The sequence below is a fragment of the Solanum dulcamara genome, chromosome 8, assembly GCF_947179165.1.
Source record: "Solanum dulcamara chromosome 8, daSolDulc1.2, whole genome shotgun sequence".
NCBI lineage: Eukaryota > Viridiplantae > Streptophyta > Magnoliopsida > Solanales > Solanaceae > Solanum > Solanum dulcamara.
The window spans coordinates 71,631,039-71,646,213 of record NC_077244.1 but is presented as its reverse complement, the minus strand read 5'-3'; the positions used below and the strand labels follow the sequence as shown (position 1 = coordinate 71,646,213).

The 15,175-nt window shown below is 32.3% G+C and overlaps 2 protein-coding genes and 1 non-coding gene across 4 annotated transcripts; 2 read left to right on the top strand and 1 right to left on the bottom strand.

Annotated features, from left to right (window-relative positions):
* Positions 1-881: 881 nt before the first annotated feature.
* Positions 882-1,856, bottom strand: LOC129899399 (NADPH-dependent aldehyde reductase-like protein, chloroplastic). Its single transcript, XM_055974352.1, has one exon. The coding sequence runs from the start codon at positions 1,817-1,819 to the stop codon at positions 1,055-1,057; it is 765 nt and encodes a 254-aa protein (XP_055830327.1). The 5' UTR covers positions 1,820-1,856; the 3' UTR covers positions 882-1,054.
* A 1,836-nt stretch (positions 1,857-3,692) lies between these two features.
* TRNAA-AGC (transfer RNA alanine (anticodon AGC)) lies at positions 3,693-3,765 on the top strand. The gene has a single exon. It is a non-coding gene; the product is annotated as a tRNA-Ala (tRNA).
* A 1,370-nt stretch (positions 3,766-5,135) lies between these two features.
* LOC129900894 (hypersensitive-induced reaction 1 protein-like) lies at positions 5,136-8,646 on the top strand. 2 transcript variants are annotated; one of them, XM_055975978.1, is made up of 6 exons: positions 5,136-5,264; positions 6,814-7,005; positions 7,182-7,302; positions 7,423-7,514; positions 7,598-7,694; positions 8,072-8,646. In XM_055975978.1, the coding sequence occupies exons 2-6, from the start codon at positions 6,817-6,819 to the stop codon at positions 8,428-8,430; spliced, it is 858 nt and encodes a 285-aa protein (XP_055831953.1). In that variant the 5' UTR covers positions 5,136-5,264; positions 6,814-6,816; the 3' UTR covers positions 8,431-8,646. The 2 variants fall into 2 exon arrangements, with proteins under 2 accessions (XP_055831953.1, XP_055831954.1); XM_055975979.1 differs by having other exon boundaries at positions 5,142-5,337.
* Positions 8,647-15,175: the final 6,529 nt, after the last annotated feature.

Here is a 15,175-nt window from a genome sequence, read left to right as displayed (position 1 = left end):
AAATTATAGTTCTAAATTAAAATTATGTCAAATGTGTAAAAATATATTTTAATTTTGTGGTTTAAAATATATCATGTGGAAATGTGTTACAAAAAAACAGAAATCATTTTTTGAAACAGATTAAAAAAAAAAGAAGGTCATTTTTTTTAAACGGGAGAGAGTAAGAAATATCTACTATTTTATGGAAAGAAGATATTTTACCAAAAGGAAAAACATATTCTAATTTTTAAACAAATAATTAAAAGATAAAGTTAATCTTATCTCATATATATTTTTAACAAATCAATACAGAAATATAGAAAATCCTACATTGAGATCAGTTATACTACCTCTATTCCATATTAACTGAATTTGTGAGATAATGCATACAGATTAAAAAAATCATTCAATGACATAATTTAAACTATACTTTTCATTATTGTCTTTTGTAAAATCATAAATATAACTTTGGTGTGATTTAACTCCTAGAAAATATAAAACTTCAATAAATGAAAGGGCAAATATGAAAAAAGTTTCAAAATATTCATCTTGGACTTTGAACAATTCAATTATTTTGAACAATGAAAAATCTCTCAAAAATTCAATTAATATGAAATATAGGGAGTAGTTATTTATACTTTGAACTAAGTTAAAATGTAAACTAATATATAAGATATTAAGTAATATGATGACTTTGAAAATAGATAATAGCAACAGAATTAGATTTAAATATAATACAGAAATTATATATATTTATAATATAAAAGAAAACTATAAAAAGTTATAAATGGGGAATAATTTATGTGATTAAGCCTAAGGATAAGCTAATAGAAATCACTTGACAATCTTAGGATTACTCATATCATATTGCAAGAAAAAAAGTTTGAATTCATGGCAAAATATTTTGAATTTAAAAATGTGATTTCAAATGTAACAAGACAAGAATCAATACAAAATGTTAATTTGATTCACATCAAAGACTTGGAATGCGCAAAGGCAAACAAATTAAAAAAATATATAGATATGACAAGCTAAACTGCAGATTTAAACAAAACTCTTGCCAAATAAAATAAATTCAGATGAAACCGCCATTGACCCGAATGATCTGTCCATTAACCCATTCAGAAGCATCGCCGGCCAAAAAACCAACCACCGGCGCAATATCCTCCGGCAGGCCAAGTCTTCCATGTGGACAATCATCAATCACCTTCTTTATCATCGCCTCCGTTTTCCCATCGTAAAACAATTCCGTCGCTATGGGTCCCGGCGCCACACAATTCGCCGTTATTCCTGTCCCTTTGAGTTCCTTCGCCAGTATCTTCACCATTGCTTCCACAGCCGCCTTTGAAGCGATGTACGCTCCATACCCAGGTCTAAACGCCGCTGCTAACGACGTCGATAAGCATATAATCCTCCCTCCTCCGCCGTGTTTGATTCTCTTAGCGCCTTCCTTGCAGCACACGAAAGCTCCACGCGCGTTCACATCGAAAGTCCTGTCGAAATCCTCTAGAGTTGTGTTTAAGATCGACGGGTATTTTCCGTCGAGTACGCCGGCTGAGTTGACCAGGATGTTGACCGGCGATTGAAAAGCCGATTCTGCAGCGTCAAAGAGGGATTTGACTTGATCTGGGTCGGAGACGTTGGCTTTGACGGCGATGGCGCGTGGGGAAGCGGAGGTGGAATTGATCTGGGATACGACGTCGTCTGCTTGAGTGGAGTTGGAGGAATAGTTGATGACGAGTTTAGCACCAAGTGAGGCCAATTGAAGTGCAATAGTTTTACCGATTCCGCGAGAAGATCCGGTAACAATGGCTACTCGATCTTGGAGTTCTGTCGCCATGACTGAAGAAAAGCACTGAAATTGCTACGGTAAGGGGAAAAAGGAAATGGGATTTTGTGATAGACACTGAAGATTGCTGGAATATAAAATGTATATATGAAGTTTTGGCCACGGAAGCCATGGCGTTGCAGGAAGGAAAACTACGTCATTGCTCAAGTCACTGTGTAGTATATTAATAGAGCTCTTTACTTACTAGACAATGTCTTGGAAGTTAGAACAAGACTACTCCGTCCTCATTTTGAAATAAATATTAGTAATTGAACTATCCCTGGATGACTTGTGTATTAAAGTCTTTATTTTCATCAGCCTCATGCGTCATATTATTGAAGGAAATTGATCAAAATGTCACTCACTATAATAATAGGGGAATGGGGATAGATGAAATGACGGCTCGGGTCCAGAGAATGAAAGTGTGACCTAAAATTAAAGGCAAGTTTTATAGATGGTGATTAGACAAGCTATATTATATGGATCAAATTGTTGGTCAATCAAGAATTCTCACATTCAGAGGATAAAAGTGATGGAGATAAGAATGTTGCGATCGATATTGTCTTATTGCCCTATAACTAGTAGGCATAGTACTATTCTTTGTGGTTTCTTGTTTTTCGACGAATGTCACTATATGTTGTTTTGTGTAATTCGATTTTAATATTATTATTATAGTACTATTTTTCTATTATTTGTTGTTTTTATTATTTTCTATTGTCTCTTGTACTTCCATTACGTCTTTTTCTATACTATTTATGTCTTGAACCAAAGTCTATGACAAACAACCTCTCAATCTCACCTCTAAGATAGACTTAAAATCTACTTACACTCTATCTTCTCTGGACCCCATTCCGTGAAACTACATTCACTATGTTGATATTGTTGACAAATTTTTATACAGAATCCGTGCTAGCTCTATTTGGGATTTTGAGGGGACTCTTAATCATTTTGGCTTACCTCCTTGCATTGTTTGCCTATACCGTTGACAACTGATTTGTTAGGTACTCCAAATGACGAGAGCACTAGGAATCTTTCATTCACAAGCCAAGTATGTCCTACCTTATACAATATGACTCCAGTTAAAATGGATCTATGTGGATAGAAAAAGAATCTTACTGTTAATTTTAGGTTAAGTTAAAGGTTTTTTCTCTTGCGGAAACTGTATCTTTCATAACACTTGGTCGTGGAGAAACCATGAGTGATTCAGATATGGTGTATTGCACATATTGCTCGCCTGTATTAATCTGTCTGTTTTTTGTGTTTTGTTTTTGATATCCTTTAATTTTAGAGGTAGTTTACAATTTGCCAAGTCTGTAGGTGTCTGTTAGTGATAATAACAATTCTGCTCGAGTGATTAGCCAATTGCAGAAGTTGTTCTATGTGTTCTTTCCAAGCATTTTGTTGCACTCGGGGATCATAAGAACACTCAGAGCAGAACCATCTAGCAATAGCAAATACTGTATTTTTAATCTTTGATCTCATCTATAATGGGATACAACAAAAAATCATATCACAAAACCTAGAGATGATGCATGGTTGGCGTGTCCTAAAGAACTCATATGCTTCTAGAGGCTAAGATGTTAGAAAATATAAATGATTGTATGAACTTAATAAACTAATGATTGTTACAAGACTTCTTTTGTAGCAGTATTCTATACTAGTGTCAGAACTTAAGAAGTATATGTAAAATGTTTGTATAAACAAACCATCAAGTACCAGCAGAGTTAGGAGTATTCATAAAAGCTGGAAATCGAACCAAATCAAATAGAACATTAACTGAGTAGTACATAATAAAGCTATTCATGCAACAACAGTCAACAGTGAATCAGTGCATATACATCTGTTTGTATTATGATAAATGTATATAACCAGAAAATACTAACATGGGGATGTAGCTCAGATGGTAGAGCGCTCGCTTAGCATGCGAGAGGTACGGGGATCGATACCCCGCATCTCCATTTCTATTTTGGTTTTTCCAAAGATTTTGCAAATGGATTAGTTTCTCTTGTAAATCTCAATAATATAGTCTGCTTTTTCTGTACCTTTTTTTGTTTCGAAATATTTTATCAAATAGACTATGCTAATTTACAGTTATCCTTGAGCAATAATGAAATATCTATTAATATGTGTAATCATTCATTTGACATATTATTTTAAATTAAAATATAAATTCCAACATAAACAGTATTTTAATGTCTATCGTACATTAAGAATATCCTATTTTGGTTCCATCTTATGTACAATAGGATAAGTTGGTAAATGAAAGTTTAGTCATATTATTGGACGACGTCAAAGGCAGGTTATTAGAACTGACTAATTAAAATTAATAAGATTCTTTGATCCATGTTGCTTAATTACAAAAGCAAGAGGTTTGAAATTTTGGTAAAATTATGAGGAATTATAATTGGATTCTAAATTTTAATTTTTTTTAAATATTATTAAATTTTAAATTAAAAATATATATATATAATTTAAATCAAAGCTACTAAATTCGATCGAATCAATAATCGATACTCTAGATCCGCCCCTTCCTTAAAAGCAAACAAGGCCATTGTCAAATATTTATGTAGAGAGGCGAACCAATATGGAGACTTTCTCTGTATAAATATCACAAACGGGTAAAAGAATTAGCTAGTAACAAATAATTAATTAATATATGTCCTTTCATGTGCCTTTTTTAATGTTTCCATTTTAAATTTATTTTGGAGATATTTCCAATATGTACCTCCTATATTCCTCCAGATAAGAAGAATCAATTAAAAGTCAGCGGCTTTTGCACCTATCCATCATTAAAAGAACGTGTGGACTTTATACCATGTTCTTATTGACTTTATAATATTGAATATTAAATCAAATCTTTATTCGGACGGACCCTTCCTCAATCCTTCTAATACCAAAATAAGAAAGTATTAATTAATTACAAAGTTAACAGGCACAACTATAATGATACTTTTTAAAATAAGATCGTTCAAAAAAATAGGAAGTGACATTTACGGAATTTCTGACACGTCTATAATAAAAAATAAATTATAAGTGAATTGAATATTTTTGTAGAGAAATTATAAAATATATATTGAGTATTTTAAAAAAATATCACAAGTATTAAATCTTTTCATCTGAATTGAGAATATACTTTTTGTGATAGCTCACCTTTATGGGATCTCAATCCTTTATTTCGACCATTGTAGCACAGAACATAAATAACATGACTTAATATCAAATCGGTTTTACATTTGGCATATGACAAATTTATAGTAAAATATGAAATTGTCAAATGAACCCTTAATTTTTTATGGATCTTAATATTTGAGTATTTTCCATCCCAACTAGTATTACAAGTTGCCAATCAAATTAATTTTCCCAAGAAGTATCTTCTCCTTATTATTTACTCTATATTCCAATTTACACATACTTTGTTTCTTCCTCACCAAGTCTCCCCTCTCCTCCACAGGCACAGGTATGTAAACTTACCCACCCTAGCTAGCGAAAAACCCATTTCGATTCCTCTCTCATTGGTTAGCTCTTCCTTTGTAAGTATGTTTAAAGTAGATGCAGATACTTTATCAAAATCTATTTGTTCTTTTACTTCAATCGTTTGTGTGTTAGAGTTAATGCGTGAAGACTTGTTTGCTAGTTTAATCTAGGTCAACTCTGCAAGATTACTCTCTCTTTGTTTCAATTTATGTGATACTTTTTGCTTTCGGAGAGTCACTAGATATTACTAATCTTCGAAGCTAAATTAGATTAGATTAGATGATAGGTTTATTGTTGAGAAGCGAAAATTGTAGTGTAAATTGGAAGGAGTACTTATAAACAAAAAAAATTGCTACTCTAGTTTCTTTGATGTTATGGATTTTAGTTTCTTGCCTTGTTGGATTAAAAATTGAAAGTTGGTTTTGGGTTTGATAAAGTAAAGTTGGTTGAGAAGTTTCCTTCTTTAGAAGTTTGATAGGAAAATTCAACTTCCATGTCTGTTTGGTGAGATATGCCTTTTGTAGATGAATAAAGTAGCTGTAGAAAACAACAATTGAACTGCTGACATCGTGTTATTTAATCTTTTCTTGGTTAACTGGGAGTTTATTGCAAATTTGCAGTAACTTGTAAAAGAAACATACCCATTTTCTCCCAAAAGTTTGACTAACAGTTAATCTTTAGTCGCAGGGAAAAGTTTGAAAAATATTACTCCTTTTGGATTATGAACTTGAGATAGCCAAGTGTAATTTGTAAACTTACTATTGAGTTGTTTTCATTTGAGAAATTATTACTAGTTGATATTGCTCCTTGATAATGATAAGTTCTCTTGGTGTAATATCTTTTTGAGTATGTTTCATGGGTGAAATCTGTGGATCATCTTCCTTATCATGCAATCTTTACAGAGTATGGGCAAAATTTATTGGGCTGTATACAAGTTGATCAATTTTACAAATTACTTGTAAACTGAAAATGGCAACGCTGGTGTCTTTTGATGCCATGGATTTGAGTTTATTGCCTTCTGTAAAGTAGGTTGAGAAGTTTCCTTCTTAGAAGATTGGCAGTGAAATTCAACTTTCATGTCAATTTTGGTGGGATATGCCTTTTATAGATGCATATAGCTAGCTGTAGAAAACAGTAACTGGACTGCTGACATCGTGACAATGAATTTTTGATTCTTAGTTAATTTATTGATAATTTTGCTGTAAATTGTCACAAAGAACTGCTTCCACTCACAAAAGAAGAAAAATAAGCAAGCATACCTCTCCTTCCTAAAAATTCATAGAGCAGTTCCATCTTTAGTCCCCAGGAAAATATAGAATCACAGTTCGAAAGTGTTACCCCTTTGGATTGTGAGCTTGATGTTAAAGTGTAATTTGTTAACTTGGTACCATGTTGTTCAATTTTTCATTTGAGAAATTATTACTAGTCTAAGTTGGTGGTTAGTAATGATAAGTTCTATTGGTGTAATACCTTTTGAGCATGTTTCATGGGTGAATTCTGTGGATCATGTTCCTTTCATCCAATCTTTATAGAATATGGGCAATTTGTTGGGCTGTGTACAAGTTGATCAATCCACCGTCGCAATCAAGGAACAGTTTGGCAAGTATCAAGATGTGCTTGAGCCAGGTTGCCACTGTCTGCCTTGGTGCCTCGGATTCCAGCTAGCTGGCTATCTCTCCCTCAGGGTGCAACAACTGGATGTACGCTGCGAGACAAAGACAAAGGTCTATTCTTTGTTCTGAAATAGGAATTCCATTGTCTTTTGAAACAAACTGTGTTGGTTCATAGCCAAATCATCAAAGTCATCCACAATTTTCACTTTCACAAACATAAGTAGGTGATGGTTTTTCAATATTTGTGCATATTATGACTTGATATATTTATTTTAACAAATGTGCAGGATAATGTGTTTGTCAATGTTGTGGCATCAATTCAGTATCGTGCCCTGGCAGACAAAGCAAATGATGCTTTCTACAAACTAAGCAACACTAAGGGTCAGATTCAGGCCTATGTTTTTGATGGTAGGTATTTAACCCATCTGTTTATATATCTAATGATTCTCCCTTGGAATCTATTCTGAGAAAAAATTGATTTCAATAGATAATGCTAACTTACACAAATCTATGTTTATATTTTGTCAGTCATTAGAGCAAGTGTTCCAAAACTCAATCTTGATGATGTTTTCGAGCAGAAAAATGAAATTGCCAAGGCTGTGGAGGATGAACTTGAGAAGGTAAGCCAATTCTTTTTTTTAATTGATACAAGCAATTTGAATTGTTCATTGGATCTCATGTGAGTCATTATGATCCTTTACAGGCTATGTCGGCTTATGGATATGAAATTGTTCAGACACTTATCGTTGATATCGAACCAGATGAGCATGTGAAGAGAGCTATGAATGAAATCAATGCTGGTATGTCTAAAATCTTATCTCTCTAATTAAGCCTGATGCCTGCTGGTTCTCAACTGCTCCGACTAGTTAGTCCCAAGAGGACTATATACGTCAGCAGATGGAGTTCCCTGCAGTACCATGTGAATTATTTATGTAAAACAATTTCTTTTCATAAACGTATGATAGAAGCTTTAGGAGTTCTAGTGACATCCATGTCTGCCAAGCTCCTCAAGGACCAGTTTCTAATTCCTTTCCAGTTTCATATTTTTTTTGAGTGTAAGCAAGGATTTGAGGGTGAGGATATTGTTCTTTTTTCAGCTTTCCAAGTTGAAGGTTATTGTACTCTTACTCAGTTTGTCTTGCTATATTTCATGGCCTAATTATTTTCAACTCTTCAGCTGCTCGGATGAGGGTGGCTGCTAATGAGAAGGCAGAGGCAGAGAAGATTTTACAAATTAAAAGGGCTGAAGGAGAGGCAGAGTCAAAGTATCTCTCAGGGTTAGGTATTGCAAGACAACGCCAAGCTATTGTGGATGGTTTGAGAGACAGTGTGCTCGGATTCTCAGTGAACGTGCCTGGAACCTCAGCAAAGGATGTTATGGACATGGTCCTCTTAACCCAGTACTTTGACACCATGAAAGAAATTGGCGCTTCCAGCAAATCATCTGCCGTCTTCCTTCCTCATGGGCCTGGTGCTGTAAGAGATGTGGCTAGCCAGATTCGCGATGGACTCCTTCAAGCTTCTGTGGACCATTAAATGTTCTACTATATCAGAAATATCAAATGAGTTTCACTTGAAGTAGCCTTTTTCATTTTGTGTTTACCTTCTGACGTGTGGATATATTTGGTGAGTTTGAACTTTGGATTTGTGAATGTCACTATTACCTGTATATTGGAAAAAATTAAGATCTCCAGACCTTTGAAGAATTGTTAAGTACTGTTAATAGATTGATTTGATATTTCTCCTCGTTGATTGTACCTGTTAATTTTGTTCCTTTTACTCATCCTTCATCCTTGATGACTGATCTTCTGTTGTCTTATTAGTTATATTGCTCAGACTCTTCAAAAATGTCAATAAGTGCATATTAAATTTGCCAAAAGTGGTGTTTTTTTGAGAATCTGACACAATTTGCGGTATCGAAACTGAACAGACTGCCCAATTTAGCTTACTGGTATATAGTACAGGGTCATATTTTTGGTGTGTGCTATGATGTTAAAGGAAGATGATTTTTCTCTCAAACTAAAAAGGAAAAATTCCAAAGGGAGGTTGTATCAATATTCTTGCTTGTTTTTGCATATATCAATTGGGCATTTCACTTGCTTGTTTAAGCGAGTCAAAATGTTGATTAATATTTGTGACATGATTCTTGCTTTCCTCACTCACAGAGCTTCAACTTTTGTTTCAATTTTCAAGTGAAGTGCATGTTTCAACACAACTTTAACGTTCAAAATATGTATCCGTGAAATGTGACCACTGATGGTCAACTTTTATAAACGTGAAGGTTCATGACCATCAACACACCTTGAGGGAAGTTATAAACCTAAAAAAGCTCTAGGGTTGCGTATCGATCGGTTCGATTCGGTTCGATTTTGAAGTTTATTAGTTTGACTTATCAAATATTAGTTTGTATACATGCAAAATCGTTATAGAACTATTAAGATATTGACTTATCGGTTATTGGTTCGGTTCTTTAAGATTTGACACAAAAAAAATCATTGAAAATCATTTCAAAAACAAGGTGACAAACTAAATGAACCAGGCACATGAGTTGACAGATTGCATCTTGCTCAAAAGCAAACACTGGCACATTATAAAAAAACTGAGTGTTTGAGACAATCTAATATAGAAGTATAAAACTAAATCATAAGTCAAGAACTTTATATATCGAATGGTATAAATAAAATTTATTAATATACTAATTGGTTATCGGTTAACCCATTAAGAAAAACTCAAACTGTTAAGAAATGATAATCCGATAATAAAAAAATAATCAAAACTTTTATCAAAACTGCTAAACCAATAATTCATTACCAATAAATCAATAACCTTTTTCCGATTTGGTTTTGAACAACACTACTTTTTCCCATAGAGCCTTTCCCATTAACGACCTCTCATGTGCCTCTCTTATATGTGTGTGTATGCAATATATTGTGATCAGTGTTTTAAAAAATATTTTCGGGGCGAGTCCAAGGGCGGGGCATATCAAAAAGCTCCGGGGTGCAAATTGAAGGCGTAGATCCATAGGGCATTAGTCCTAGAATTTGCATAGGGCATTAGTCCTAGAATTTGGGGGTAAGCCCCGGGCATAAAACCATAAGTCCTGGGTGTAAAAACGTAAACCCCGGACATTAATTTTTTTTTTTGTTTTTAATCCATTTTTGCTTTAAATTATATTTTTTATTATTAGTGTAATAATATTTATATTTTATGTTGTCATATTTTTCAGGTTTTAAGAATTTATTCTAGAATGTATAAATTAACTCGTATAGAATATGACATTGCTATAAATAATTTTTTCGATAATTATGTGTGAAATTGATATGATAGATCTTTCATAGCACTATGTTCCTGAGACAACTTTATTCATTTTTTGTCATTACTCTTGCGCTTTTTATCTTTCTTCTTCTTTAAACTATATAAATAATAATTAATGCAGATATTAATTGAAGGTGAGAAGAACTAGTAAATGTAAAGATGAATGATAATTTTATCTTAAAGATTATATTGACTATTATCACAATAATAATTATAATACTTTTTTCGATATTATTAATTATGAAAATCTTTCTCAAATAATAATTATGAATTTTTTTTCTATATTATTGGTTATTTATTAAACTTTATTTGTAAAATTATTGAAAGTTTTACTTTTACTTATTTTCTAAGTAATAAAATTATAGAATTGAATATACATGAGAGGTAAGCCCCGTATATCTATGGGACTTACGTCTCGCCCCATACTACATAAAACGCCCACCTTACTCCCCCGTCTTTTAAAACACCGATTGTGATGCATATTGCAAAATGATTTGTGAAGGGGTAAAATAGTAAAAGGCCTCAATAAAAAAATTTAGCGATAATTTTAGAGACCTCCATTCAGATTTCGCTCTATAACACTCACATCTTTTGTGGTTTACGATATTACGTTTATCTCCCTTTTTTTGATTTTTTTGTAACCATTCTTTAAATCTATTTAAAATAAATATAGATTAATTATATTTTGATAAATTTACCCCTTTTGTATTAATTTCTTCATATTAATGCATATTATAAAAAATAACTTATTTGGTAAATACTTTAAAAATAAACCAATATAAATAAATATTATTACCAGCCTTCAGAATCGAAAATTCTCTTCAGTCCAAACTTTCACTCTTATGTTCAATTTCTCTTCATTTTCTTGATGAAAATGATGAGTTACGTGAATAAAATCGAATTATTTCACTTTACTTTGCAAATACCAATAATTTTTGTTTGGTAAAAAGAATACGTGTATCTATATATAATACTATAATAGTAGGAATTTATTTTGTGCTAATTTATTTTTAAAGTATTTATTAAATAAGTTATCTTTTTATGATATGCATTAGTATGAAGAAATTAATATAAAGGAGGGCAAACTTGTGAAATCAAAAAGAATGACACAAAAATTAAAATAAGGGAGAAAAGTGAAATATCATAAACCACTTGAGAGGTGAGTGTTATATAGATCTCTGAAATTATATTTAAAATATCAAAATATAGTTTTGGATAAATAATTCTCTCATGAAAAATCAAGTGACTAATTAACGAGAAAAGGTAATCAAAAAAAATAGTTGTATAGATCTTGTGAATACTAAAGCTACTAGCACCTAGGCGTGTGCATCGATTGATTCGATTCGATTTTATGTATCATTGATTCGATTTATCGGTTTTCAATTTTTATATATGCTAAACCAATAATCAAAGCAATAAGATATATTTTATCGATTTTCGATTTATCGGTTATTGGTCTTTAACAGTTCGATTTTTGATTTATTTAATAAGAAAAATACCCATAAAATAAATATATGATTTGTCCAATAATTTGGCGCAACAGAACAATAATACAGCTTTACATAATGCTCATAAAATAGAAACAATAGTAACTTACATGAAAAGAAGTATACAAGTGCAATACAAATTAAAAAACTAGGACAATAATGTGAAGTAAAAGCTAAAAAGCAAAAATAGTAACACATAAGGTAGTGATATTGATATTTAATATTTATGTAGAGATAATGTAGTAAATAACTATAGTTTTAATGAGTTGTCAATTTATCCAATAACCTAATATTAAAAGTTAATATCGAATCAATAATCTAATTTTTTTTTTTATGAAACTATTAAAATTCCGTTAATCCAATAACCCAATAATAATACCCAATTATTATGTAAAATAGTAGTAGATGTCAATTTTCATGGACCCACTAGGCAAGTTTGCTCAACTTGTTTTCTTATTTATGGCTACAAAAATGGTCATTCCTTGGCATTTAAGAAAACATAAAAAAATACGAAATACACCGCAAAAATTCTCTCATCTTCTTCTTTCTTTTTCTCTTACTCTCTCCTTATTATTTTGCTAAGTTAGTTTATTTTATAACACGTTATCAGCATGAGCCTCCATCACTTTGAGCTATTTTTAAGAAGGTACCAAAAAAGGGTAAGAATTTTATTTTTCTTAAAATGTCTAATACCTCCATCATGGGCACTAGATGCCGAAATACATCTAGAATTGATAGGTCTGACAGACACCATCAAAGCTGACAATACGACATCTTGTCAAGACCGTGTCAAAGCCATGATATTTCTCCGCCACCATCTTGACGAAGGGCTAAAATTACAATATCTCACATTAAAAGATCCCCTTAAATTGTGGAAGAATCTTAAAGAAAGATATGACTACCTAGAGTTGGTCATCCGTCTACAAACACGTCATGATTGGTTAAATCTGAGATTAATAGATTTTAAAAATATAACTGAATATAATTCTGTCTTGTTTAGAATTATAACTCAGTTAAATTTATGCAGAGAATAAATCACTGAGCAAAATAAACTTGAAAAAACATACTCCACATTTCCACCCGCGAATATGCTCCTGTAGTAGAAATATCGCGAAAAAGGGTTTTAAAAATATTCTGAATTACTTTCTCACCTTCTGACTGCTGAACGCCATAATAAACTGCTAAAGAAAAATCATAATAGTCGGCCCATTGGTTCTTTGCCACTCTCTGAAGTGAATCAGACAAATTATAACCAACGAAAAAGAGGTCATGACCCGAGTCGTATTTGTGATCGTGGTCATGATCGAAGAAGAAATTATAATAATGATGCTCGACTAGCACCGAGAAATGATCAGCAGTACAAAAAGAAGAGTGAAAAGTCAGAAGCTTTACCAAAAAAAATTCAGAAAGTATATGTCATATATGTGGAGGTATGGGGCACTGATCACGGACTTGCCGGTCATCAAAACGTCTGGTTAAGCTATATCAGGCATACTTGAAGAGGGCAGAAAATAATCCAGAGATAAATTTTATCTCTGAAGATAATATTGAGCCTATGCACCTGGATATAGCTGATTTTCTTAATTTTCCAAAAGTAAATATGAATATCGATAACTCAGATAATATTTAAATAATTTATTTTTTTATTTGTCTGTACTATATGATATATTTGTATTTTTCTAATCCATGTAAATAAATAAAATTTGTGTAATGAGCCATGTTTTAATTATAATATTTACTTTATTTCTTTTTGAAGAAAAATATGGATATGCCTCAAATTTTGTTTGGATCAATGATCAATCACAAGGATATTTGTGTAATTGATAGTGGAACAACTCATTCTATTTTTAAAGACGAGAAATATTTTTCCAACTTACTTAGAAGAAATGCAAATGTTACTACAATTTCTGGTAATTCAAAAATGATTGAAAACTCCGAAAGAGCTACTATATTTCTACCTAAGAGGACAAATATTGTTATAGACGATGCACTATTCTCTTCTAAATCCCCAAGAAACTTGTTAAGTTTTAAAAATATCGGCAGAAATAGATATCATGTTAAGACACTAAATGAAATGAATACTGAATATCTTGGTATAACCAAGAGTGTCTCAAGCCAGAAATATATTTTGGAAAAATTATCAACTTTGTCGTCTGGCCTATATTATGCAAAAATTAGTGCAATTGAAGCACATTTGATGTTAAACTTACTGATCTAAATATATTTGTGCTATGGTATGATCGAATAGGTCATCCTGGATCAATAATGATGAGATGAATTATTGAAAATTTAACTGGACATCCGTTAAAGAACTAGAAGATTATTACGAATGATGAATTTTCATGTGTTGCTTGTTATCAAGGCAAATTAATTGCTAGGCCAAAGACCCTAAAGGTTGACATCGAATATCTTGTTTTTTTAGAGCATATACGGGGAGATATATGTGGACCTATTCATCCACCTAGTGGATTGTTTAGATATTTTATAGTCCTAATAGATGCATCATCTAGATAGTCTCATGTGTGCCTTTTATCATCTCGCAACCTGGCATTTGCGAAGTTGTTAGCACAAATAATAAGATTAAGGACGCGATTCCCAGATTATCTAATTAAGGTCATTTGCCTTAATAATGCTGAAAAATTTACATCCCAAGCTTTTGATGATTATTGCTTATCAATTGGGATAAAAATTGAACATTACGTTCCTCATGTTCATACTCAAAATGGCATTGCAGAGTCATTTATTAAGCACCTACAATTGATAGCAAGACTTCTACTAATAAAAATAAATTTGTCAATTACTATTTGGGGTCATGCTATCTTACATGCAACAACACTTGTACGTCTCAGACCGACACATTGTAATAAAAAACTCTTCGTCACAATTAGTATTTGGTCATGAGCCAAATATAGTCCATCTACGAATTTTTGGTTGTGTAGTATATATGCTTGTAGCACCACCACAACGTACAAAAATGGGCCCTCAACAAAGGTTGGGCATCTATGTTGGGTTTGACTCACCCTCCATAATTCGATACCTTGAACCGTTGACTTGAGACTTATTAACTACTCAATTTGCAGATTGTCGATTTGATGAAACAACTTTCTCTCCATCAGGGGGAGAGAAAAATGAACCCGCAAGAGAAATTGCGTGGAAAGTTTTATCACTATTTCATGTTGATCCACGTAACCGTACATGTGAGCAGGAGGTTCAGAAGATCATCCACTTACAGAAAATAGCAAATCAAATGTCAGATGCATTTATTGATTTGAAATGGATAACTAAGTCACGCATCCCTGCAGTGAATATGCCTAAATGAATTGATGTCCCAAAAGGACCATCTACTAGTATCATAGCTTCTGAATTCCAAACACGCCTGAAGCGTGGTAGACCATTGGGTTTAAAAGATAAAAATCATAGAAAGAGAAACGTGAGGATTAATAAAGATGATACTACACAAGAACATCCTGAAGAAGGTT